We start from the raw sequence: 27,151 nt of genomic DNA, 5'->3' as shown, positions 1-27,151 counted from the left end.
TATTGATGAGTGAACTTTATTATGATAAATATACTGCTATGTATATTACATAATGTTTGTTTATTTTATAGATGATGATGAACAGTGCAGAAGAGCCATGTATTGTCCTTATGTGAAAACTAGACAATGCACAGTAATAACGCCGATGAGCTGTGTCTGTGTACAGTAGCCCAAATCTGCCTTCTGTTCCAGGCGGCGTTGTGTCTTGTGCTGGATGGAGCTTGACTGCCCTCGTGTGTCCAGTTTAAATATTAGAACGTGTTATGGAGAGAAAAGGATATATATATATATATATATATATATATATATATATATATATATATATATATATATATATATATATATATATATATATATATATATATATCTGTATTTGTAAATGATGTAAAAGGCTTTCTATCAACATTAGAAAAAGGTTAGTTATTAATTTTGTATTTTTAATATAAATATAGTGCTATGAATATTACATGATGTTTGTTTTTTTATAGAAGAGCCGTTAATTGTGGTTATGTCCGAACAATACAATGCACAGTAATGAGCTGTATCTGTAAATTAGCCCAAACCTACCTTCTGTTTCAGGTGGCGTTGTGTGTTGTGCTGGATGGAGCTTGACTGCCCTCGTGTGCCCAACCTCGGGAACGGCAATTTCCCAGCAGCGGTATTCTGTCATAAGAGTACATTTGTAGTTAGGCCCGAGTAGGGTAAGAAATATTACATGGTTTATATTACTGTGTCCTCTTTTTAACTCGTTCATGATCATTATTGTATACATTACAAAGATGAAGGTAATGTTCTTCCCTATTTGTGGATATTCTCGAAGTGAAATAGATGAGGCCACCTAGGGAACACTAAGTTATCTAGGAGCAGTGATGAGAATGACATGTCTAATAACATTAGAAATACATTAATAATGTTATTATAATAGAAATCAAGGTGTGCACTTTAACATTATAAAATATACATACACAGCAAATTCCACAGAAACAAATCCACTCTATTGGAGTTTCATTTCAACACTTTTAAAGTGTCCGGAGGGGTCCACACTCCACAGTGTCATTTTAACACTTTAATAGAGTTCACATCAACTCTTTGTATAGTTGAAATTGAACACTACTCAAGTGTTAGTTTCTCAACACCAGTGTGTAGTGTTAGAAATTAATTCTCATAGGAGTAATTCATTAAATCTCATAGTGTTAATTGCATACTATTAAATGAGTTGCCTCTAACACTATAAAGTGTTAATATGCTACTGCACAATTAAAGTAACATTTAAATGATTACAAATCTAAAAGGCAAACAAAGAAAAAAAACAAGTTGGTTGCTTTAATAGTTTTCTTTTTTCAAGGGCGTTAACATTACTGACCCCTCAGGTCAAGTCTTTCTAAATATAACAATTGGGCACTATGTACTCTCTTTGATTATTCTCATTAGAGCACTGCTGGTCAAATAGCCTAAAGTGTGTCAGTTCATTCACAGAGATGACAGAAAACTCATCCATTTGGTTATCTTCTATACAGTATGCATTGAAGTGGTCATCATAGTACATCATTTTTACATTGCAGGAAATAATGAAAGCACTCTCTTCATATATTATTATCTCACAGATCTTTTTGAACACAGGGAGATCATAGGTACATCCAGTGCATATGAACACACCAACCTGATACTCAGTACCATAATGTCTGACCCACTTTGTACTTGTAACACTCAAACAGGCTTCTAAATATAATGTCTGACTGAGTTCTTCCCCACCTTGCAAGTTACAGATGGTTTTTGATGTAGGACCAAATTCAAACCTTCTAAAACAATAATTTTAATAGTTAAATGTCAATTGACGTTGATGTTGCTTTACTAATGATTTAATGAGATTCTTGAAATTTTTTGCCACATCTTTTGAAAATATGGTGCTTAGCTTCAAATCGCATTCACCACATATGGATAAGAGGGCCAATTTTTTTATGCATCTCAGATCAAGTGGTGCTTGGGAATCGACGTCTTGTCAGGAAACAATTCTTTGAATAGAGTATGGTGATCACAGATCAGATGTTTTAAGTAACATATCATCCCATCAGTTATGGTGTAGGAGAACACTATATTGACAATCTGTATCAAAAGTAGGAGAAAGTTCCAGTGATTGTTATTCCTTTCAATGACCACCAAATATCAGTGGAGTGTTGTGCAGAAGACACCATGACTGTATGGCATTCAAACCCAGGTGTTTGCCCTTATCATCCATTTTTAACCCACTTGGTTTGTTTTTACGGTTTGTGTAACCATAATTAAAGCTCTGCATCCTGTTTAACAAGGTACTCAAAAACCAGTTTAATTTCATACTGTACCACACCCTCTAGCAGATCATGCATGATGTCAACAGCATAGTTATCAGTATAATGGAAATACTGTAATGAATTGAGCACACATGACTTTTTGACATCATATATTGACCGCAGTTCAGGATTTTCATTTAGTGCCTTACAATGTTCAGTATGAACCTCTTTGGAACGGAAAATTAAGCCAGAATGATCTTCAGAAAATATAGATTGAACTTCTTCCTTACTAATTAAACAAAGCCTACAGAAATTAGTTGCACTGAAATATTACACAAATCCCAGTAAGCCATTTAAAGCCAAATTATCTCCTGTTACTTGAATTACTGAGCCAAACCATGGTGGTTCAAAACAAGGAAGCTGTATGCCTTTGGCTTCTAAGATTTTCAGGTCATCAATAAGGGGCTTTAGTATCACATCAAAACCGTATGTCTTAAGATCTTCCATGTAGAATAGAGCTGCAAGATGTACATTAATCAGTACAGAGTTACACTTGGATGGAAGATTTTTTTTTTTTTTTTTTTTAGAGTAAAATAGATACAACCAAGTTTGTGGATCCCCCTCTTGGAACCTAGAGGGTTAGCAATTTCAAAATCGTTGTAATAGAGTAGAATCTGTAAAGTGTGCTTTTGCTGCGAGAACAGTGCATGGTTTTGGAAATGATAACAGGTGACTTGGCTCTCCACATTTTAAATGTAACTTTTTGCTAGGATATAAACCATGTTGAAATTTTAAATGTTGATGAAGAGCCAAACAAGTTCTGAGGTGTGCTTTACATACAAAACACGTGAACATCTTCAAGGCAGTTAATCTCGCTGCAGCAATCGTGCTCGAAGTTCTTTAACATGCGGGCTCTGCTTTGCTCTTCCGACATCGATGTTGTAGATGTTGGTTTGGATAAATGTGTAGAAATCTCAAAGAGCTTCATCATATGAGAAACTGAAGACATAGTGAACTTTGAACAGTTCATCAAAAGCTGCCACTGACGTGTGCGCCTTACATGGGATCAGTTTTGGGTCTATAATAATGTAGAACTTTGGGATATCCTTCTTTCGCTCACTGATACAGAGGAGGAATGGTTGTCTTGTGTCAGCACTCTCAATGAAGGTAGTCACACTGGCTCCTTCCTGAAGGTCAGCAAAGGGACATAAAATAAATATTAAAATAAAACTGCATGTTTTTTTTACATTATCACTAGCACCATCACATCTTGTTTGTAGGTGGAGTATGCAAAATGAGATGCAGGTCTCAGAATCCTAAAATAATCTACACCTCAAGAGTTCGTAAAATTAAGATGTGATGTTTAAATATTAACTTTTGCATACCTTAAGGTAGCTCACAAGATGGCTGGTTGCTTGAGCTGAACTGATCTTGGATATTTTTTTTCTGGCCTCTTGAGGTTGGAGGGAGCAGATGCAGCTGCAAAAGGATTGAGGACATATCGCTGTCCCATCGTAAAGACATCACAGAATAATTAAATGATCTCTCTTTAATTATTTTTTTAAAGAATGGAACATTTTTAAAATACATAACAATTTATACTAACCATTGTAGTCCTCAGATTCAGGTTCAGTTCCTGACAGCAGCTCGCCCATATTCTTAAGAGTCTTGCAGTCTGCAATGATTTTTGGCTTGAAGAATATTGTCCACTTTGCCAGGAAATTCTGAGACACTTCATGACCAAACATCATGGAGAAATCGTGGTCGATCTTTAAATAAGGTTTATACAGGTTTAAACATAACGGACATAAATGGATAAAAGGTCAAATACTAAAAATTAAGATCTGCTGTGTTATTTATGCATACATTTGGGATATAAAAGATTAGAATGTTGAATTTCTCAGTTTGGACCGGCCTGTTGTTGTTATGGTGATCATTGAACAGCTCCTTTCTCTGCTGTACCAGTGAACTCATTTAATAACTACAGAGAAGGTCATTTCCTTTTCAAAACTACTTCCAAAGCTAAATACTTTCTTACCAATCCAGATACAGCAAGGAAACGAGTGAACAAATCCAGGACTGAAGATGATGCATCCTCACCGACCATCTTCTGCAGATACTGGAAAGTCGCTCTCATCTTCTCTTTGACCACAGATTCATCAGTGGAATATCGTATTGTAGATATCGCCTCCCTGCACTCCTCACCAAATCGCTGTTGACAGAATAACAGAGATTCTCGTCTGGTTTTTGGACCATCCTCAAGAACAGTCTTGGAATGACACCGGGAGCCAGCACAGGTGTTATGTTGAACTGTCTTGATCCTCCATGCAATGAAGCCAGTATTACCCTAAAGGATCATAGTAGTGTTCCTGTTTAAGAAAAGACCCAAACAGAGGCATCTCGTGCTTGGCTTCAAGAATGAATTACTCAACACAATAAGTTCACACAATGACTATATAACATTACAAAAACAAGTGGAAAATACAAAGCTGAGCAACCTATAAACACTCATCTAAAACAAGATCATTTTAACTTTAAAACTATAAAAGGGAAGAAAATATAAAAACACACTGGTTTGGGTTTTCAGACAGAATACAAGAACTTACATATCCATGTTTGGAGAAAGGATCTTGGAGGTATGGAAAAAGTGTCACAATTCCCAGTGCATAACTGGTCCTCACACTTGAGGATGGAATCCTCCTTTCAAAATAAATCAGTTTACTTTGCAAGTGTGCATGTTTTGCAAGAAGTTAAAGGATAAATTCCCCTTTTATAGCAACACAGAATAGCATTCTTTATCTGTGCCACATGAATCTGTTGTGATGATAAAGGGAGGGAAGTGACCTCCAATTCTTACCCATGTAGCTCTAACATGTCTGCAACCAGGGCGTTCACCATCTGTTTATGTGTGACATCTGCTAGTGTTTTGGTCTTTTCATACTCCTTGGAGATTTCCTCACCCTTTGGATTGACCCTCAGAACACAATCAACTTTCTGCCAAAACATCTTACATTGTTATGACATGCTCATGGAAATTTAAGAGGATTTTTAATGCCTTTCCTTTATGTCGAGAATACATTTACAAAACACTTCTACAGATAAGTATCAATAATAAACAATTATGTAATTGAGGATTTTAAATGCATTTATTCAAAGCTTACCTGTCTTGCTTCATTCTGCTCCATTAACCCTGTTGGGTTCCTCTTCTTTCTTGTGGACTCCAGGACAATTGTGGAATCTGATGAATGGGATGAAGCTGGGGATAGTGGAGTCAGTACAGAGGAGGATGCTTGATCTGAGACCAGCTGAACATCCAGATCTACAAAATCACAGACAGAACAAAATCAATTTAAATGTACATGTATTTATCAGTAACAAAAGCATTTCAACAAATACTTGAATGGTTACATAAAAAAATATAAAGTATATTATCTTCATTAAGTACTTTCCATATACGAATAAGATGTACTTAACGTAATGATCAATAGTATAGCAAATGATAATAGTTTGAGGTCCCTCAAAAAGATATTTTAGACTCTGCTCCTAGGTAACTTCATGTGTTCCCTACGTGGCCTCATCTATTTCACTCAAGAATATCCACAAATAGGGGAGAAGATTACAAAAATAAAGGTAATGTATACAATAATTATCGTGAACAGGTTTTAAAAAGGGGAGAGAGAGTAATAGTAATCATGTAATATTTCTTGGCTAACTACCACAAACTTGGAACAGAATACCCCTTCAGGGAAACTGCCGTTCCTGAGTTTGGACACACGAGGGCAGTCAAGCTCCATCCAGCACAACGCCGCCTGAAACAGAAGGTAGGTTTGGGCTATTTTACACTGACGCGGCTCATCAGTGTTATTACTGTGCATTGTCTAGTTTTCACGTATCAAGGACAATACACGGAGCTTCTGAAATGTTTCACAGCATCATCATTATGATTTAATTTTTAAAGAACGCACCCTCTTCTCTAGACATGGAAATGTTGGGGTTTTTTAAGTTTACATTGTCACACAGCAGCTGTACACATATCTGGATATATTATTTCAGTGTCCATTCTTAAACATAGATGAACAAACAAAGAAACTAACCACATGAAAAGGTTAGATAGACCAATGATTAAACACTACTCCGTTCAATGAATACAGAGGCCAGCTCAGATACCACAACGTTTAAAAACCTCGACATTTGCGGCGTCATAAACGGAACAACCGTCAAGCATACCATCAGGAAACTTATAGAACTCTGAACGTGACGTCATAACGGATCTTATGGCTCGCTGCTCCGATTTGACTATATATGTCTGTGCGCGCGCGCCGGGAGACTGACCTAGACACGGTATAAGGACAGCACACAAACACATTTAAAACATATTAACACATTAACATTATATCATGTACATAGCAGTATAGTTATCATAATAAAGTACACAAATTTACTGCTAATATTGCTCTCTGCGGCTACTCTGTTCAGTGAGGGGCAGAGAGGAGCAGCACATTCATTCACCTCTAACTTTCTCTCTGAGAGATTATTTTACATGGAAATATAGCACGAAATCACAGTGCACTCGTTGTCTTTAACTTATGTGTGTGGTGGTTTAGTCAGATGACGTCACGGTTATAAAATCAGAATTTTAGCAGTGTAGATCAGCAGCTTGGAAAAGGTTTGAAAGTGACTGCTGGTGAACATGTAGTCTCTTATTGGGCCGTGGTTCAGTCACTATTTCATACTCGTCCTGTTGTCTGACAACAGAAACAGAAAAAATACGTGAATGAAAACAGCTTTATTGGGAATTTGGCTGTAAAGGGCTGACTTTAGGCAGAATGAAAATACGATGTAATGATGTAATGAATATGCTAATTAGTGCATGACATCATCTAGAAACGTGTGGACACAGTGCTCCTGTCACTCACTTGGAGTATTTTAACATTATAGTGAAGATGATTCAGTGCCTGGGAAATACAAATTTAGTCCATCATGGCTGGGAAAAGGAGCTATATTAAAATTGGCTGTGTTTTTATTATTATTATTATTATTAATAATAATATTTTTTGGAATTTACAAAGAAGAAATAAAGAATATGTTTGAATGACATCTCTTGTATAGTCCGTGAAAACAAAAGCATACACAGTATTTGAAAAGTGCTTGAAAGTCCTGGAATTTCATTATGAAGCATCTGTACAGACCCTGTTATATGTACTATGTGATTGATGTATTAAACATGCCTCTTGATTTCTGGGTTTAGCATAGTTATACCTCGGTTTGAGTTTAAAAGAATAGCTATATTTACTGGTAGAATATTGCTAGTTAAGTTTCTCTCACAAATATTATTGAGTAGATAAAGTATAGTCAGTAGCTTTTCTGGGATAGTGAGAATTTAGGTTAATATAGTAGAAAACAAAACACTCAGATTATCCTGGTTGTAAGAACTGCTCATTCATCAGTGCACCTTTACAGTTTTCACTGCAGATATATCATCAGCTTTATTGAACAATACTCAGAATCCTTGTCACCTCCCAGCCAATCAGTCATCAGTCATGATGAATTTTTGTATGGTTGGAAGCATGTTTAAAACACAGAAAGTGCTGAGATCATGTAAGAATGAGGTTTTACTCACTGGCATAAATGTGTTCACTTTAAACTTTGTTCCTTCCCTTAGACACTTACCTGCTTGAGAATTTCCAATGTTTGTAGAATGATGATTCTCAGTACAGCACATTACCAAATATTAATGGGCTTTTAATTTATTTATTTGTTTGTTTGTTTACTTTTGTGAAACAATTATGGGATTTTCTATTTAATACATGTTCTTTTTTTATGATTTTACATAATTTTTATCTTATTTGGCTCATCCTTGTTCATTCCCTTAAATCAACATTTCCCATTGTTAGTATCAGAATCTTATTTAACATGCAACATATTCAATAATCTGTAACTAAGACTCAGTAAAGAAATTCACATTACACAGAGTGTTCAGAATGTCTCTGAAACACTTCAGCCTATGATTAGCCATGGATTCCTGGGAGGACACTGTAGCAGTCTCTTAGGATTTCTTCTCATCACTCCACTTTAAAACCCAAACCACTAAATACTGGCTTCTTCTTCTTCTTCTTCTTCTTCTTCTTCTTCTTCTTCTTCTTCTTCTTCTTCTTCTTCTACTTCTTCTTCTTCTTTTAATTTGATTGTCAGTGCTCAACTCAAACCAACAGCAGTATTATTAATAATATCAGGAATGATCGTGTCTAAAATCAACCACTGATTATATCCCACTTGTTTGTTTCTAGATTGTATAATTTATTTAGCCAAATCTACACTCACCTCTCCATCTGTGTAACTGGATACTCAGGATAATGAAATTTCACTCTGGTTTCTTTAATTCTAAATAAAACTATCAAATAAAAATGTGACACACTTTTAGCACAGTGCACTCTAAGGTCAATAGTGGCTGACTGTATTCCCTTTCAAAGGGAACTTCATGTTGCATTAGCTTAACACTATGGGTAGCGCCCTTGCTCTGAAGCTTATATTTTTTTAAATTAGCATATGTCTACCAATATGTAAGCCAATCCAAATGTTTTACACTACAAATACAAAATGTCATGCACTATGAAATAATAATAATAACAATAACAACAACAACAACAACAACAATAATAATAATAATAATAATAATAATTATTATTATTATTATTATTATTATTATTATTATTATTATTATTATTATTATTATATGATATTATTATTATTATTGTCAAATAATCATTAGCATTGGTCAATCACTTCACTGGACAGAAATGTGATGTAAAAACATACTTAAATATAATTTAATCATTTAATACAGATCTACTGTAGTCTATTATACAAGTAGCGTGCACGTGTGTTTTCTTTTTCACGTTCTTTTCAGGGAAAAACATATTGGAGGTTATTTTGTTGATCTGGCACAAAAAATTAAAAATTTAATTACATTAAAAATAGGAAACCTTTTGGTACCAATGTTATAAGCACCAAGGGAACGTTTAGTGTGTGTGTGTGTGTGTGTGTGTGTGTGAGAGAGAGAGAGAGAGAGAGAGAGAGAGAGAGAGAGAGAGAGAAAAGGAAAATTGGTACGTGGTTAAAGAGTGTGTCGTGTTTATACACTCTAGAGGGGAAATGTTGAATAGTTGGAGTGATCAGCAGCTGTAGTTGCACCTCTGTAGCCCAGCGGTTCTACAGTAAGTGCTGATGGTCAGACCTGAATATCAGGTTGCCAGATCGAGTAATTTCAACTGTAAATTACAGGAGGGAGCTGGGGGTGCGGTTAACATTCGGGAAATACGTCTAGGTCAGTAGTTACTATAAGCTGTATTTAATAAAAATAGAACCAGTATGTTTATTAGAAACTACTGTCTACAATATATAAGTATATCATATCAAAGTCCATATAACATGGTTATCATACTTAAAGCGACATATTAACCCTAGAATGCAAAGTGGGTCAAAATGAACCATAAGGGATTGGATGGTTTTCTTAATTAAATTGGTGTCCTATTTAAAATAATTATTTGATATAATGCATGATACACATATGCCTGCAGTCCGGACCTTTCACCAATTGAAGCACCAAACATTTGGTGCTTCATGAAATGAAAAATACGACAAAGAAGACTGAGGATTGTTGAGCAGCTAGGATTCTGTATCAGACACAAATGAGACAACCTTCCTCTCCCAAAACTCCAGCAACTGGTCTGCTCAGTTCCCAGACTTACACAGACTGTTGTTAAAAGAAGAGGGGATACCACACGGTGGTAAACATGGTCCTGTCCCAACTTTTTTTTTAGACGTGTTGCTGCCATCATATTCAAAATTACCTTATTTTTTCCTTAAAATGGTACATTTCCTCAGTTTAAACATTTGATGCATTCTATGTTCTTTTGTGAATAAAATATGGGTTTATGAGATTTGCAAATCATTGCATTATGTTTTTATTTACATTTTATACAGCATCCCAATTTTTTTAGAATTAGGGTTGTAGAAAACAAGGCTTGGATGCTAGAAATGCACTATAAGATTTTACAAAGAAACAAAGAAACAGAGGGGTATATGTAGACAAACTAAACAAGAGCTAAAGAGTGATAATCATATGACTTGCTCAGTATCTTTCTTGTTCTTTCCAGCTGTAGTGCTTTTGAATGCTGTTATGGTGGAAAGTATAAGGAAGGGATTTGATTATCCAGTGTGGCTTGGAGAGATTGACACTTGTATACAATCTTTTTAGAATCTGTCTCAGTCTGGCTCATATACAGAAAAAAATAAAATATTTGGTGATTTGATTCAAATAGAAGCAGATGTTTGTCTACTATAAGGAACTTTCAAAACAAAATCATAGGAAGCTTAACAACCCAAAGTTTAATCATTTATACTCTGCAACCTACAATTCCAAGCAAAGAATTTCATCGTACTGGATTATGTGTTACGTTATGTGTTTACAGTACTTTTCTGGAAGCCCGGGTCTAGAATGTGAAACATATCTGAAATATATTTTACAAAACATAATTTGTTACTTAACTCATTTAAATGTGGCAACCCCAAAAAATGGTGGGTGGTGATGAAGCCAAAAGGAATATTCTGAAATGTTTTTAGAGATCAGGTATGCAGATTTTGAGGAATGCAGAAAGTTTTTAAATGTGCTCGAATGTAAAGTGTAGAATTTTCACTGATTAAATTCTCAGAATTTGTTAGTGCTTCACTGACTAATGGACTCTTACCCAGTCACTGACTTCTGATGGTAGGCGTACTCTAGGTAGAATGCTTGTGCCATATTCTTTCTATTTTTGTCCTACTACAAACATTTTTAGGAAAAACACTTGTGGCAAGGTGGGTGTAGTCGGTGAAGGAGGGAAACAAACAACAGCACATACACACACTCAGTCACACACACACACACACACACACACACACACACACACACACACACACACACACACAGGGTTCTATAGTTCCACAGGACATCATACCACCAGCAGCAGTCTGGACTGTTGACACAAGGCAGGTTCATGCTGCTGATGCCAATGTCTGACCCTATCATCTACATGTCACAATAGAAATCAAGATTCATCAAATCAGGCAATGTTTTTCCATTCTTCAACTGTCCCGTTCCAGTGAGTCCACGCCCACCTACGAACCAGTCTGTCCATTCTCCTCTGTCCTCTCTCATCAACAAGGTGTTTGTTTTTCTCCACCATTCTGTGTAAACTCAAGAGACTGCTGTCTGTGAAAATCCCAGATCAGCCTCTAAAATTCTCAAACCAGCTCGTCTGGCACCAACATTCATACCATGTGGCCTTATGAGGAATAGCAATACAATCTTCTTTACACTAACAATTATCCTGCTTACTTTGCTATCGATGACAACAAAGCATCTAACATGAATTTCAACTCATGTACTGCTACAAATCCTCAGTATAACCCATGGTGGAGGGTGGATTGTTGGCGGTGTATGATATTAGCAGTGTAATCGTCACTAACAGAGGCGACTGCTGTTCAGAACAGATAAATGGTGCTGAGATTCACATTGGCAACTCCTTGGTTAACAACAACCCCAGGTGAAATATAAAAAAAATAATTTATATAAAAATATCGGCCTAAATGAGTAAGAGTTTATTTATAGAATTTTATTAACATTTTAAAAAGCTTGCTGAATATAAGGCTTTGCAATTTGGTAACAAATATTTGTATATATTTACAACTCTAATAAGGCATTACAACATTCCAGTAAAATTGTTCTTTATGTAATATACATAATTATAAAGCACTTTAAGACTTAATAAATATATTGTGAAATATTTTAAATGGCATTAATTAATGCTTAAATAGTCACTAATAAGTTTATTGTAGTATTGCTCATTTAGTACTGTACACTTTATTTTACTGAAGTATGACTCAGCAACATTTAAACAAACTTATTACAGAAAATGTAGGTAAAATATATTACTGCAGATCTTTATCTGATTGGCAAGGACATTTTTAATTGTATAAATTGTGTAATTCTGACATGTAAATTTACAAGGAATGAATTACTACTTACTGAAAGTCGTTCTGGCTACATGCCAAATTGCAGGTTTAAATGAATGCTCTCACTTTAACACGTTAGTCCTATAATTAAAACTTATACAAGGACATGGATGGATATTAGAATACTGCAGTATGTCTGTTGCTCTCTCTCTCTCTCTCTCTCTCTCTCTCTCTCTCTCTCTGTGTGTGTGTGTGTGTGTGTGTGTGTGTGTGTGTGTGTGTGTGTGTGTGTGTGTTATACAGTAACTACATAGTAACTTAACTACATAATAAATTTTCTCATCTTCCCTCCAGTCAATGGGGAATCTGTCTATTTCTTAGAAGGAATAGTGACACAGTGTCCTGCGATGGACTGGTACCCTGTCCAGGGTGTACCCCGCTTTGTGCCCGATGCTCCCTGGGATAGGCTCCAGGTTCCCCGTGACCCTGAAAAGGAGTAAGCGGTTGAAGATGGATGGATGGATGAATAGTGACACAGTATGAAGCACAGAAGGGTTTAATTAGGAAGGTTTTTATTTCATTTTATTTTCCTTTCATGGGAAATTCTTTAGAATGGAGGGCTGCATTTTTCTTATTAACTTTGGGGGAGAAAAAAAATAGAGGGTGGTGCATGAATGACTGTCTATAGCTGCTATAATGTAAGGGATAACAGGAACTAACTTTTCTCACAGGTGTTCTGTAACATGAGTATAAACTGAGAAAAAGTATGGTGTGTCATTCTTTGATAAAATAAGAAATTCTTCTGCACACTCTGGTATGAAAATAATCAACTTCAGGGTGGTGACACATTTATTAAACATTATTAACTTTGGATTTAACTTAATATGTAAAACTAAATACAGTTCCCCTCATCTCTCTCTCTCTCTCTCTCTCTCTCTCTCTCTCTCTCTCTCTCTGTGTGTGTGTGTGTGCGCATGCGTGAGTACAGTGGAGCAAGTGAAGCGTGTTGGTGAGAGCGTGCGTGGAAGACTGAGGTTTTTTTCAGTTTCTTTCTCTTACTTTCCCCTTCTACAGTATCTCACAAAAGTGAGTACACCCCTCACATTTTTGTAAATATTTGATTATATCTTTTCATGTGACAGCACTAAAGAAATGACACTGTGCTACAATGTAAAGTAGTGAGTGTACAGCTTGTGTAACAGTGTAAATTTGCTGTCCCCTCAAAATAACTCAACACACAGCCATTAATGTCTAAACCACTGGCAACAAAAGTGATTACACCCCTAAGTGAAAATGTCCAAATTGGGCCCAATTAGCCATTTTCCCTCCCCGGTGTCATGTGACTTGTTAGTGTTACAAGGTCTCAGGTGTGAATGGGGAGCAGGTGTGTTAAATTTGGTGTCATTGCTCTCATACTCTCTCATACTGGTACATGGTATGGTACCTCATACAACATGGCACCTCATGGCAAAGAACTCTCTGAGGATCTGGAAAAAAATAATTGTTGCTCTACATAAAGATGGCCTAGGCTATAAGAAGATTGCTACTACGAGAAATAAGCTCATAGCAGCACTGATGAAATACACATACAGTACAAAAAAAACACACACACAAATAGAGAATGTGTTTAGCATTTTTATTATTTTTTTTACATCTGCACATAATTATTAGTTTAGCAGCTTTTTTTAGAATAAAAAAAGGCATGTATAAGTCTTTATTGGTCACATGTACAGTAGAGTACAGTGAAATTGTTTTCTTCACATAATCCAACATGTCAGGAGGCTGGGGTCAGAGTGCAGGGTCATGATATGGCACCCCAGGAGCAGAGGGTTAAGGACCTTGCTCAGTGGGCAGCTTGACAGTGCTGGGGATTGAACCCCCAGCCTACTGATCAGTAAGCAAGAGCATTAACTGCTAAGCCACCACTGCCCCAGGGTATGGGGTGAGAGATGTGATCGAGAGAGAGAGAGAGAGATAGAGAGATCGATCAATCAGATCAATGTTTAGAGTGTTTTGCTCCGCTTAGAGAGACCGAACTAGCTACATTAAGAGAGAGAGTTAGTTTTCATAGCATTTACTACTTCTTACCCCACTGTTTTCTAACTACTACAAATATAGACTTCTGAACACCGCCAATAAAAGCTTAATAACAGAATACTGCAATTTTTGGGAAATTGCCGTTCCCGAGTTTGGCCACACGAGGGCAGTCATGTCCCATCCGGCACAACACACGACGCCGCCTAAAACAGAAGGTAGGTTGTAGGTATTGTACTACTACTACTGATTCTAGTAATGACGTCAATCAAAGTAATTAAATACGTAAAAAGGTGTTGTCTATATAGCTGACCTCATTTTCCTACACAGTGAGTTAAAGGCGCACAATAATCAGAATCCCAGTTCATAATTGTGTTTGATTGGCCAAGTAGAATAAAGTGTCCCATTCTTTTTGAGCTTATTGGACATTACACGTTGCTGTAATTATCTCATTGGCACTACTTAATTGCTCATAGTTTATTTGACGAATGCAACTGCTGTGACATATTTTGCCAATCTTAAACTCAGCTGTCATTCTGGAGGTGCAGTTTTGGTTGATGCATGACATTTAGGTTCAAACACAGTGCGTATGGGAAAAGAGAAGGCCAGTGATTAGACAGTGTGAAGGCTGACTTTGTATTCCTACTTGTGTGTGATGTTTGTTATGTTAGTTTCTCTTGCACAACTGTCGAAGTGCATATGCTTTCCTTGTGAGTGACACTTTTTAAGAATGAGATGAGTGTTTGAGACAATTTAGCTAATTTCGACCTTCGAGAGTCCATTATATCGTGCATTTGCGAGAGCTGATAAAGCAAGGTCTGATAGTTGTGTTTGCATTCCTTTCTGTGGTGCTTGTCAGTTAGTGAAGTACTTGTGTGGTAGAATGTGGACTGGCTTCAAAGTGAACACAGACATTAGTGCTGATCCGCTGAATGCTGGGACTACTAATAAAGGCTTGTGCTGCTATGTGTGACCTGTAGTTGCAGTGGGCGTAGGACTGTAGTATATACGGGCCTCGAGTCCAAGGACGTGCTCAAAAGGAACGTCTTGTGTTTGAAACAGTAATGTCAATGTTGTACAAACACAGACAGCTTTTTCTAACCTCCTTATGCTGATGAGTGTTTGGCTGTATGCTTTACTATGTATGTTTTACTGTTTTGTATCTGTATGTGTGTATTTAGAGAGAGAGAGAGAGAGAGAGAATGGGGAAGAAGAAGACGTTAGCAGGTGAAAAGCAGTGCCTAGTGATTGTTTTAGAAAAAGAGAGCTATTGTGTGACCGTTGGTGTAAGGCCCGCCTCCTCGCCTGTTCTCAACTAGGTCCTGTCGAGTGTGGATAAATAGGTGGGCGCTGCGCGAGAACTTTTATTGAGTGGTTTGACTTCGAGAGCAGCATCATGTCTGGCAGAGGAAAGGGTGGTAATTAATACTCTCTTTTTGCAAGTGGTACCCTCGTTCGTAATTTGAAACTAAAGACTTTAACGACAACAACAACATCAACAACAAAAACACCTTTAACGAGGTGATAATTATCGCCACCCGGGGTTCGGTATGTCACCCCGTGTGGCCTCCTCGACGTCGGCGGGGAGGCACTGGGTCAGACTACGTTACAGTGGAGAAGGAGAAGCGCCAGACAGGTCTGAAGTCGGAGTAAACCTTTTAAGTAGTCAATGGATATCGACTACAGATGTATACTCTTTTATTGCAATGCCTAACAGAAAAGAGTATGAAATATGTTTTACCAAAGAACAGGCACTTCAAACATTTTCTCAAATTTTTAATAATAATACAGGAAGTGAATTCTGGAAAAACTGGGAGATGACTACATCAGCTCCCCAAGACATAAAGAGCATTGTAGTAAAGTTTTGGACTGGGAGAATCGCTGACTCGGATGTAGAACAATACCTCTTAAGGTTTGGTGAGATACTGAACCCTGTTGACAAGCCGCTGGACCAGTTCGGGATATGGTATGGAGTCAGGAGATATAAAATAAAACTCAAGAAAAACCACGACGGAAGTATATTCCAGATACCAAACTCCATTTCCATGGGACCATACAATGGAACGATTACATACCCCGGCCAAACAAAGCGATGTTTTATATGTAACGATTCCGACCATCAGGCAAAGGACTGTGAGAAAACAAAGTGCTGGAAATGCGGAAGCTTTGGCCACAAAGGAAAGAGTTGTAGAAATACACAAGTATGTAATTTATGTAATGAAACTGGGCATATATATTTTCAATGCCCAAATTCTTACAGCTATAAACTAAGAATGCCGAAAAATCAAAAAGACATTGACCAGAATGCAACACAAAACGCACATAACACAGAGACCAAAACAAACGATAAAGAGGATAACAACTGGGAAGAAAATAAACTACACGCAAGTGAGGACGACTCGACATCTGGGAGTGACTCAAGCAGCACCGATACCAGCGACAGCGAAGACAGCGAGGACTCTGAGAGCAGCGCCGAATCTCTGACCCCGGAAGGGAGACGGAAGACACCGGAAGTACCTGCTGGAAGCAGCGGAGCATCTCCGCCCAGTCTTTCGTCTGTGGAGAGACGGCAAGCATCGGAGTTTCCTGCGCTATCAGCTGTAGAAGTCGGCGAGACTCGGATCGGCTCAACCCCTGAAGGAGGTCTACAAGCCCCAGAGGAGCCTACGTGCTCAGAGGGAGAGACCGGAGCGACCCAGATCATTTCTACACCTGCAGGAAGCCTACAGGGCCGAGAGGAGTCATCAAATCCAGCTGGTGAAAGTGGAACAACTCAGACAATCGCCGACAACACAGGTGACACTGCGGACACTCCCATGCTGGCGAAAGGTAAAAACACTTTAGACTATCCATATAAACGCCAAAGGCGAAAGAGGAATTCTCCTGGAAATGTTGACAATGCAAAAAAGGTTAAGGAATGATGTATATCGCCTACTTTTCTTCCCTTTTTTATGACACAATGTCTTTGATTTTAACTTCAATTCCTATATCATTTAAAAAGAAATGTGATATATGTCTGCAGGAATTAAGGTTAAATGATGTGGATAATGTTGAGAAAATGTGGACTAATGGACATGCAATGATATCTATCGGAGAAGATTCTTATCTTAATTTCTATGGTTTTTTCAAATTTAACTGTTGCTACATGTAATGTTAGAGGGATTCAGGCAAAAATTAATCAAGTGAAAAAGTTAAATATATTGAGTGGAGAACATGTTGATATTTTATGTATACAAGAGACCAGATTAAGCAGTTTTGCAGACGTACAGGACGCTCAAAGTTTATGGATCAAAGGTCCTTCAATCTTTTCAATAGGTGAAAGTAAAGCTGATGGTATTGCGACCTTATTTTATAACAATAAATTTAAAATAATTAAGAGCCGTGAAATAATTCCTGGTCGATTAATGTTTATAGATGTGTTTTATTGCACAAAAAAAAATAGAGTAATAAATGTATACACAGCACAGGATACTGTTGGTAAAATCCGGCTTTTTAAAAAGCTTAAAATGCTCCTGTGTGTCGGTTTCTATACCATTGTATGCGGTGATTTTAATACAATCACAGATTATAATGATAAAATTTCTTCCAAAATATGTAAAATTAGGAGAGAAGGTGGTGTCCTTAAATCTATAATGAATGAACAGCATTTCACCGACATATTTAGGACATTATATCCAGAGAAAGTGGACTTTACAAGGTTTGATAAAACATGTAAAACTAGAATTGACAGGATATATATTAATAATAATTTTGAGGCAAAATTTTATACAACAAAACTCTTGGTTGAGTCGGACCACTTGACAGTTATATGTGGCATTAGACTTAAAAATGAAGAAAGAAGAAACTATTGGAAATTAAACACACAAATTTTGAAAAGTCCTTTATTGATTGTAGAATTAAAAGAAGAAATTAATAGGATTAAAACTTTAGATATCCTCACTACCAATTATTGTGATTTGTGGGAAGTTTTTAAGATTCAGATTAAAAAATTTCTTAAATACAAATGTCTATGTTTTAATAAAGAAAAAAATGAGAAGTACAATACAATTATGACACAATATATAAACCTAAAACTGAAAAATACAAGAGATGAAAGTGAGGAAAACAACTTAAAGGATTTGAAAAAAGAGATAGAAACTTTAAATAGTGAGTTTTTACTGAACATTCAAGTCCGAGCAGGAATAATTTCCGATGAACTTCTAAATCAAACAAAAGCAATTTCACTATTTAATAAAAGGAAAGAAGCCCAATATATCGAAGCCATTAAAACAGATAATGGAACTATAGTGAAAAATCCTAAAGACGTCAGAGATGCTGTTCGGATCCTTTGTTCAAACATGTACAACTCAATTGAAATAGATAATAAACTCCTAAAAACCTTTTTGAATGTAAAAAATAGTGTTGACCCGCCTTCCAAGAGCTTAGGTGAGGAAATAAAAGAGGCTGAGGTTGTTAATGCCATTAAACAATTACATCTAAAAAAGTCTCCAGGGAAAGATGGTCTCCCGTCTGATTTTTATCATGCATGCGCCATAGATTTGGCTAAAATATTAACGCAAGCCTTCAATGATGGGATCGCTAGAGGTTACATGCATGACTCGTTCTATGAAGGCGTTTTATCCTTGTTGTATAAAAAGGGTGAAATGTGTGATATCAACAACTGGAGACATCTCACCCTAATGAATGTCGATTATAAGATTTTTGCAAAGACCATTATGAACAGGATGAGTGACTATTTGGATGTAATAATAGCTAAACAACAAACATGTGCAATAAAGGGAAGATTTATGTGGGACAACTTGAACACATTAAGAGAACTAGTTTTTGATAAAAATGGTGACAGTTTTTACATTGTGGCTTTGGACCAAAGAAAAGCATTTGACTATATCTCAAGAGACTATTTGTGGGAGATTTTAAAACTGTATCAATTCCCTGAAAATTTCATAAACATGATTAAATGCCTTTATGTTAAATCGACGGTTGAAGTAAATGTTAACGGTTCTTTGACTGAACCATTTGAAGTTATGCGGGGTGTAAAGCAAGGGTGCCCTCTGAGTGCAGCCCTGTATATTTTATCTATAAACCCACTTGTACAAAAAATCCAAGATGATCTCTAGACTTAAAGGTCTTCAAATAGGAAAGAACAGAGTCGTGATCTCTGCTTATGCTGATGACATAACTGTATTTGTGAAATCTAAACAAGAACTAGACATCATCTTTGAATATTTTAGCGAGTATGAGCAAGTCTCTGGAGCCTCCTTAAATAAAGCTAAAACGGAATGTGTCTGGATTGGAAATGAAAAAAACAAATTTCCCATAGATGTCCCAGAAGTTCAGCAATTAAAGGTTTTAGGTATATATATAGATAATAATGGCTGTGTCGACCATAACTGGTCAAAAAAAGAAGAAATAATACAAGATGAAATTGATAAATGGAAATCATGTAATCTAAGTTATAAAACTAGAATAAATATTATTAAAACTTTTCTATTATCAAAAATACTGTTTTTATCATGCATCTTACCTCCGACAGAAGTTTGGGTAAAAAGACTTCATAAAATATGCTGTAATTTCATATGGGATACGACTCGTGAGGTTACAAAACGTGAGCTCCTTTTTAAGAGAAGGGAACTGGGAGGCCTTGGGGCTGTCGATATATCCCTAAAAACTAAAATAGCAGTGTGCAAAATCATCGCGAGTGGTATTGCCAGGCAAACCGAATGGATAGGGAACATCTCTAACTGGAAATCTAAAAAAGGTCCATCGAGGAAAGGAATTCCGTATTATAAACTGATGTTTTCCGACTTCACTGACAAATTTAAAGATCTAAACATCGATTGGGTGAAAGACTCGAGCAAAGAAATATATCTTTTAATTGTTGATCGAGTTTATTGTAACCCTGTGGCTTTCAGAAATTTGGAGGAAGACCAAAACAAAGAATGTCTCCAAAACTTACAGAATAAAATCCTATCTGAACACCTGAGAGATACAACTTGGTTAGTCGCTGTAAGAAGGCTCCCAGTAAGAGCGGTTGTAAAATGGAGCTGTTTTGTAAAAACCAGTAAATGCCCGATGCCTAATTGTAATGAAGAGGAAACACTCGAACATTTCCTGTTAGAGTGTTATCGCTCTAAAGAAACATGGGCTAAATTAAAAATCATTGGTCTCAATATAGAAATAAATATGAACTCAATTTTCTATGGCATTTTTAAAGAAAATTGTAGCAAGACTCAGCATGACTTCATTTGGTTCATAATATGTTTGACTAAATCTAAACTCTGGAAAACAAGGTCCAGAATGACTATAAATCAAACGTTTATATCCAGTGATGTTGTATTCAAGGACATTCAAAAAGAGCTAAGAAGACTAAAAAGCAGCACATCTTGGTTTAAAGACTCTTCAGTGTGGGACAATATTTGCGTGTAATTGTACTTTGACTATGTAAGTTTTTTTTTTCTCTCCCTTTCTTTCTGAATATGACTTGTGTAAGATTGTGAATTTTGTAGAATTTCAATAAAACTCATTAAAAAAAAAAAAAAAAGAAAGGGTGGTAAAGGACTCGGCAAAGGAGGTGCTAAGCGTCACCGCAAGGTGCTTCGCGATAACATCCAGGGGATCATCAAGCCGGCTATTCGCCGTCTGGCTCGCCGTGGTGGTGTAAAGCGTATTTCTGGTCTGATCTATGAAGAGACTCGCGGTGTGCTGAAAGTGTTTCTGGAGAACGTGATCCGCGACGCCGTCACCTACACCGAGCATGCCAAGAGAAAGACCGTGACCGCCATGGATGTGGTGTACGCTCTGAAACGCCAGGGACGCACCCTGTACGGCTTCGGCGGTTAAACGCTCTAACACCGAACGACGCGAACACAACGGCTCTTTTAAGAGCCACCCACATGTCTAGAAAAAGAGCTGTTCCGTGGGGGGGAAAGGCTTTTTCTTTCATGAAGCATAAGGCATCAAACGCTGTAGAAGTAGCGTAAGTGGTAGATCTATTTGTATTTTTTGTAATAAACAACATATATGCAGTGTTCAATATTATAAACTATAAATCAATATAATATCAATATTATAAAACAATTTAAAAGATGATTTTAGTAGAAACCTACTTCTATATTTCTCTCTCTCTCTCATACACACGCACACATGCATATATAATATAAAACGATTTTTTCGCAAGCCAATTGTTTTTTCAAAGTGCACGTTGTACTGAAAGTACAAGGGCTGGAAGGGAAACAAAGCGTAGCAGAGGACGAGGAGGAGGTATGGAAGGAGGGAGGAAGCAGAGTGCAGTAGGAGGCGCCATGCAGGAGGAGGTATTGAATTTTGGCCAATCAAAAAAAGGTGTCTTGTCTGTTCGTCATTAACATGTGGGTCTGTAAATAGAGCGGGCGCGAGGCGGGCGCCAGTCATTTTCTGTTCGTTTACTCGAGAAGCAGCATCATGCCCGAGCCAGCCAAGACCGCGCCCAAGAAGGGATCAAAGAAAGCCGTGACCAAGACGGCCGGCAAAGGAGGCAAGAAGCGCAGAAAGTCCAGGAAGGAGAGCTACGCCATCTACGTGTACAAGGTCTTGAAGCAGGTGCACCCTGACACCGGTATCTCATCCAAGGCTATGGGCATCATGAACTCCTTCGTGAATGATATTTTTGAGCGCATCGCCGGTGAGTCTTCTCGTCTGGCTCATTACAACAAGCGCTCCACTATCACCTCCAGGGAGATCCAGACCGCCGTGCGCCTGTTGCTTCCCGGCGAGCTGGCCAAGCACGCCGTGTCCGAGGGCACAAAGGCCGTCACCAAGTACACCAGCTCTAAGTAAAGCGCGTTACGTCTTTATCAACCCAACGGCTCTTTTAAGAGCCACCCACTTTTCATACAAAGAGTAATTTTCTCTCTTTTGTTTTCTCTCTAGCTGTGTGTGTGAGAGAGCGGGAGGGGGACTTCTGAAGCGCTGCACTCCCGCGGATGTTCAGGCTTTTTGGTAATTCTAGCAGTCTGATAAATGCAGAGATGAGTAAATCTAAACAGGGTTGTAGCACGGTTTCGGGGGTTGTATAATCTGAGCAATGCAAAAGGGGATTTTAGCAGCACAAAGTTATTCGTATTAAGATTGTAGCAACAGGAAGTAGTTGAAAATGGTTTTCTACTAGCACATAATCATTCTACATCAGGGGTGCCCAAACTTTTTCCTGTGAAGGGCCAAAAATCAAACTTGATTGAGGGCTGTGGGCCAAAAATAAATGTTGCATTATACCAAACTGTATTATATTAAAATTAAAGTTGCCATGGTTCTCTATCATTTCATAATATTTACAAATAAATAAATTAATAGAAAACATTAGTCTGTATCTGCTTCACTAATGCAGTTTTATTTTCAGAGTTCTATAGTACAATGAAACTTATAGTATAATTAAAACATAGAACCAATCCCATTTATAATATGTTGAATACCTCACAACTATTCAAGCTATAAGCAATACAGCCACATGCCTGCAATATCAGTGACCTCTAATGAGACACATGAAGCTGGTCCTTATTTTTCAAATGTTTTTCCAAATTGGGATGCAGTGGACTTACTGTCAAAGTCAGGATATTATGGTGGTGAGAGTCAGTTACTTTGCATCTCAGTTTACACTTGTTTAAGTTCATCAGACTGAAAGTCTGTTCACAGTGGTAGGTACTGCCAGACAGAGACAGCATCACTTGTGCCTGTTTGCACATCTGTACCTGTTTGCTGGGACACATTTGTAGAGGTCTGTCAAGGGAAGGGACCTGAACTTGTGTTTGAGTTCTGAATCACACTGAAGCTCAATTGGTTCCATCTGTAGATCATCACTGACTGTGTCCACACTGATGGTGAAGGGTTGAACAAACCACTCAAAGTCAGAAGCATTGTGTCTGAAGTCCTCAAAGCAACTGTCAAACTCCTGGAAAAGGTTGCTGAGAACGGCATCATACTCAGGTACCTTCTCTCATCATGCCTGCCTCTCTAAAACAGGGAAAATGGGCTAAATTTCCTGGATGTGGAGATGAGAGAGAGAGAGAGAGGAACAGTGTGAGACGGGGAGTGAAAGAAGAGAGACGGAGGAAAATAGAATAAATAACTGACAAAACAAGGGAATTAAATCAGGATAATTTAAGAGAACTTTGACACAAAATTTATCAGCTTGATTAACAAAAAAACCCAAAGCTGACACCATTGGATATAAATGCTAACTAAATATAAGTATTAATAATAACAATAACTGCACATAAAACTATGGTGAATATTATAATTGTGAATGTTAGCTGCTGAGTGATGTCTTCTGAGCAGCAGTAGTTTTTGTTTGAAGGCTCTGACGTGATAAAAAAGCTGGGTGATAATCTGGTCTTTTCCCTGGAGCTTAACATTTAAAACATTGAGCAGCTCTGTGACGTCCACCGGGAAAGCCAGGTCAGAAAACCATTTCTTATCCATGGGCTCTTGAATACTACCAATCTTGCTTTCCTGAAAAGCTCTGATCTCATCACGCAGATCAAAAAATCTCCCGAAAACTTTTCTTCTGCTCAGCCATCTAACCTCCTGGTGGTACAACACATCACCATATTGCACATCCATCTCATCCAACAGTACCTTGAACTGCAGGTGAGAGAGCGCCTTGGAGCGTATATCATTCACAATTTTGACGACGTCACGCATCACATCCACAAGCCCGATGGATTGGGCACATAGCTGTTCTTGATGTAAAATACAGGAAATCTGATAGCTGGCCCGTGTGGCACTTTCTTGAGCTGATGAAGGACATAGCAGCGCGCTCTGCTCAGATCGAAGTTTAGCAAGCAGCTCGTTAGCCTTCTGTTTTATGCCTCGCCGCTGTCCTTTGAGAAAGCTGAAGAAGGTTTTGTTTCATAATGACGGATTTTGTACTCTTTCAAAACAGCAACTGACTGCTTGCAAACTAGACACACTGCCATTGAATTGATTTCAGTAAATAAAAAGTCAACTTGCCAAATCTTTTAAAATTTCCTCTTGTCTGTGTGCCACTGCCTGGATCTCTCCATTATTACCTGTTTGTTGACTGTCGCAATGCATGCTGGCCTTGAAGTATGCATGTACATTAAATAAAATTCTAATTCTTATTCTCTACATTTAATTTCAATTTTCATTTTTTGTAGCTCAATAATAATAATAAAAAAGTGTTAAATTAGAAATGAAGATCAGCATCAATTAAATTTCCCCCTCCCCCCTTCTCACATATGGCATGGCGGGCCAAATCAAGTCACCACGGGCCAACTTTGGCCCACAGGCCATAGTTTGGGCATCTCTGTTCTAACTGTTGTAGTAGCACTTAGTCATTTGAACTAATGTCACAGTAGCACGTAATCATTCGAACTAAGGTTCAAGAAGCGCATAATAATTCTAAATACTGTTGTAGTAGCACCTAGTCATTCGAACTAATGTGACATTAGCACAAAGTCATTCAAAAGAGTGTTCTAGTAGCACATAGACATTGAAAAGAATGTTCTAGCAGCATGGAATACAACACACACACACACACACACAAGGCTATAGCGGAGCCTATAGTCACGCGTGTTGTGCTTTACACGGCCCCCAACGCGCTCTGCTTCCGATACTACACACACCACTCGACAGCTGCAAAGACATCAGGCTCGTTCACAAGGCTCCTCTTTAACTCGGCCCAGAACGCATACGACGGCCGTGCCTGCTTTTCGCCCGTTTTTACACACCACATCGCACCAAATGCGCAGCCCGCCGGCTTGAGTACAACGCGCGCCGCGCCTTTTCATGTGCGCTGCGCGAGACTGTTGCTCTCTAGCCGGCCACGGGGGAAACGAGAAAGCCCGTCCTCGCTCAGCGTGTGCTTCAACGTTTTGAATCTCGTTTTGCGAGTTGGATTTTCACCGAAAAATGCTATGAGAAAACACACCTGAGCGCGCGCCGCGTCCGTGCATTCATTCAGCGGCGCCCGAGTTGAGTCTACACCGCTCTCATATCTGTTTTTAAGACCAGCCCCCGGCCGCGGGGAGGGAGGATCATCCTGTGTTACACACTAACGTACAGTGTACGACTCGTGTATTCTACGTAGTTCCAAGAGAGATGGCAGAAGTCGCACCCGCTCCTGCCGCCGCGCCGGCAAAAGCGCCCAAGAAGAAAGCAGCTTCGAGAGCAAAAAAAGCCGGCCCTAGCGTCGGCGAGCTGATCGTCAAAGCCGTTTCCTCGTCTAAGGAGAGGAGCGGCGTGTCTCTCGCTGCTCTGAAGAAAGCGCTGGCTGCCGGCGGATATGATGTGGAGAAGAACAACTCCCGCGTCAAGCTCGCCGTTAAAGGTCTCGTGACTAAAGGCACTCTGGTGCAGACCAAAGGGACCGGCGCGTCTGGCTCTTTCAAGCTGAACAAGAAGCAGACCGAAGCCAAGAAGCCCGTGAAGAAAGCCGCGCCCAAAGCGAAAAAGCCCGCCGCCACTAAGAAGCCCAAGAAGGTAGTGGCCAAGAAACCCGCCGCCGCGGCCAAGAAGTCTCCTAAGAAGGCGAAGAAGCCCGCCGCCGCCGCAAAGAAAGCCACCAAGAGCCCGAAGAAGGCGAAAAAGCCCGCGACCCCTAAAAAGGCAGCCAAGAGCCCCAAGAAAGCGAAAGCTGTCAAGCCCAAGACCACAAAGCCTAAAGCGGCAAAGGCGAAGAAGGCAGCACCCAAAAAGAAGTAAAGACGTTTGTTTCTTTCATGCTTTTGTTCCTTAAACGGCTCTTTTAAGAGCCACCCATATTTTCCTTTAAAGAGCAACATTTTCAGTCAAGCTTTATGTAATCAAAGCAATACACGTTAGAAACATACAATAGTATGGATACGCATATCTGCTACATATGTACACATAACCACACGCTGATACTGATTTTAGTACAGCAGAATAGAATCCTGATCGTGATTCCTAAACGTCATTCCTGATCTCCAAAACGATCACAGAATGTGTAGGATAACATATTGGTACATAATAAATTAATGTTAATGATAAGAATAAATAAATTCAGTATATAGTTGTTACTTCATGCTTTTGTATGAATATTCCCTTCTGTATGTTTTCATTCGCGCGCTCGCTCTCTCTCTCTCACACACACACACACACACACACACACACACACACACACACACAAAAACAGGGGTGGGAGGGGTGACGCCGGAATTCGACAGCCTGTTTGTGATTGGCTAATGCGCCACTGCGTTCTTAGCGAATAAGAGAGTGGCCGTTTTGCCTATATCACGGAGAGCTCAAGGTGTAACGTTCATTTCGGAGTTGTTGTTAGAACAGATTTGAGCGTCAAGATGAGTGGCAGAGGAAAAACCGGCGGAAAGGCTAGAGCCAAGGCCAAGACTCGTTCATCCAGGGCTGGACTTCAGTTCCCCGTGGGACGTGTGCACAGGCTTCTGCGTAAAGGCAACTATGCCGAGCGCGTCGGTGCCGGCGCTCCGGTCTATCTGGCCGCAGTGTTGGAGTATCTGACCGCTGAGATCCTGGAGTTGGCCGGTAACGCTGCCCGTGACAACAAGAAAACTCGTATAATTCCCCGCCACTTGCAGCTCGCCGTGCGTAACGACGAGGAGTTGAACAAACTGCTTGGCGGAGTGACCATCGCTCAGGGTGGTGTGCTACCGAACATTCAGGCTGTGCTTCTGCCTAAAAAGACCGAGAAGGCCGTCAAGACTAAGTAAACTTGTCCACTGCTGCTTTGTCAGTACCCAAAGGCTCTTTTAAGAGCTACCATCTCTGCTTAAAAAGTGCAATTTTACACCCGTTTTTTTACTGAAAGTGTGCACTAGAAAGTCAGCGCGTTTGAAATGTAAACACAAGCGTTATACTTTGCTAATAAT

General features: G+C 38.6%; 4 protein-coding genes and 1 long non-coding RNA gene across 8 annotated transcripts in view; 3 read left to right on the top strand and 2 right to left on the bottom strand.

The window, feature by feature from the left end:
* LOC108262158 (histone H2AX) overlaps positions 1-26,992 on the top strand; it is a 361,614-nt gene extending 334,622 nt beyond the window's left edge. The window contains exon 2 of the mRNA XM_053679078.1: positions 26,587-26,992. Within this exon, the coding sequence (XP_053535053.1) occupies positions 26,587-26,992 (406 nt within the window). The remainder of the gene's footprint in view (positions 1-26,586) is intronic.
* Positions 1,302-3,770, bottom strand: LOC108261809 (uncharacterized). The gene is made up of 2 exons (XR_001811663.3): positions 3,653-3,770; positions 1,302-3,454 (listed from the first exon to the last, which is right to left on the bottom strand). It is a non-coding gene; the product is annotated as an uncharacterized LOC108261809 (long non-coding RNA).
* On the bottom strand, positions 4,173-6,202 carry LOC128630794 (uncharacterized). 4 transcript variants are annotated; one of them, XM_053679080.1, is made up of 5 exons: positions 5,984-6,202; positions 5,429-5,586; positions 5,125-5,261; positions 4,874-4,967; positions 4,173-4,614 (listed from the first exon to the last, which is right to left on the bottom strand). In XM_053679080.1, the coding sequence occupies exons 2-5, from the start codon at positions 5,450-5,452 to the stop codon at positions 4,261-4,263; spliced, it is 609 nt and encodes a 202-aa protein (XP_053535055.1). In that variant the 5' UTR covers positions 5,453-5,586; positions 5,984-6,202; the 3' UTR covers positions 4,173-4,260. The 4 variants fall into 4 exon arrangements, 3 of the variants coding, with proteins under 3 accessions (XP_053535055.1, XP_053535057.1, XP_053535054.1); XM_053679082.1 differs by having other exon boundaries at positions 6,005-6,202; XR_008395011.1 differs by having other exon boundaries at positions 4,173-4,636; positions 5,429-6,191.
* On the top strand, positions 21,557-22,125 carry LOC128630796 (histone H2B). Its single transcript, XM_053679084.1, has one exon. The coding sequence runs from the start codon at positions 21,735-21,737 to the stop codon at positions 22,107-22,109; it is 375 nt and encodes a 124-aa protein (XP_053535059.1). The 5' UTR covers positions 21,557-21,734; the 3' UTR covers positions 22,110-22,125.
* On the top strand, positions 25,260-26,195 carry LOC108262380 (histone H1). The gene has a single exon (XM_017462873.3). It carries the CDS (start codon positions 25,389-25,391, stop codon positions 25,989-25,991), a length of 603 nt encoding a protein of 200 aa, XP_017318362.2. The 5' UTR covers positions 25,260-25,388; the 3' UTR covers positions 25,992-26,195.
* Positions 26,993-27,151: the final 159 nt, after the last annotated feature.

This window comes from Ictalurus punctatus, unplaced genomic scaffold (genome assembly GCF_001660625.3).
Source record: "Ictalurus punctatus breed USDA103 unplaced genomic scaffold, Coco_2.0 Super-Scaffold_100060, whole genome shotgun sequence".
Taxonomy (NCBI): Eukaryota; Metazoa; Chordata; class Actinopteri; order Siluriformes; family Ictaluridae; genus Ictalurus; species Ictalurus punctatus.
The sequence above is the reverse complement of the archived record's forward strand: the minus strand, read 5'-3'. Positions and strand labels throughout refer to the sequence as shown.

Bases quoted from the DNA above. Each gene is read 5' to 3' on its own strand.
- LOC128630796 (XM_053679084.1), top strand. From the start codon at position 21,735: ATGCCCGAGCCAGCCAAGACCGCGCCCAAGAAGGGATCAAAGAAAGCC.
- LOC128630794 (XM_053679079.1), bottom strand. From the start codon at position 5,452: ATGGAGCAGAATGAAGCAAGACAG. The intron at 4,968-5,124 runs GTAAGAATTGGA...TTATTTTGAAAG, and splicing joins GACATGTTAGAGCTACATGG to GAGGATTCCATCCTCAAGTG. The intron at 4,615-4,873 runs GTAAGTTCTTGT...ATGATCCTTTAG, and splicing joins CTTTCTCCAAACATGGATAT to GGTAATACTGGCTTCATTGC.
- LOC108262380 (XM_017462873.3), top strand. From the start codon at position 25,389: ATGGCAGAAGTCGCACCCGCTCCTGCCGCCGCGCCGGCAAAAGCGCCC.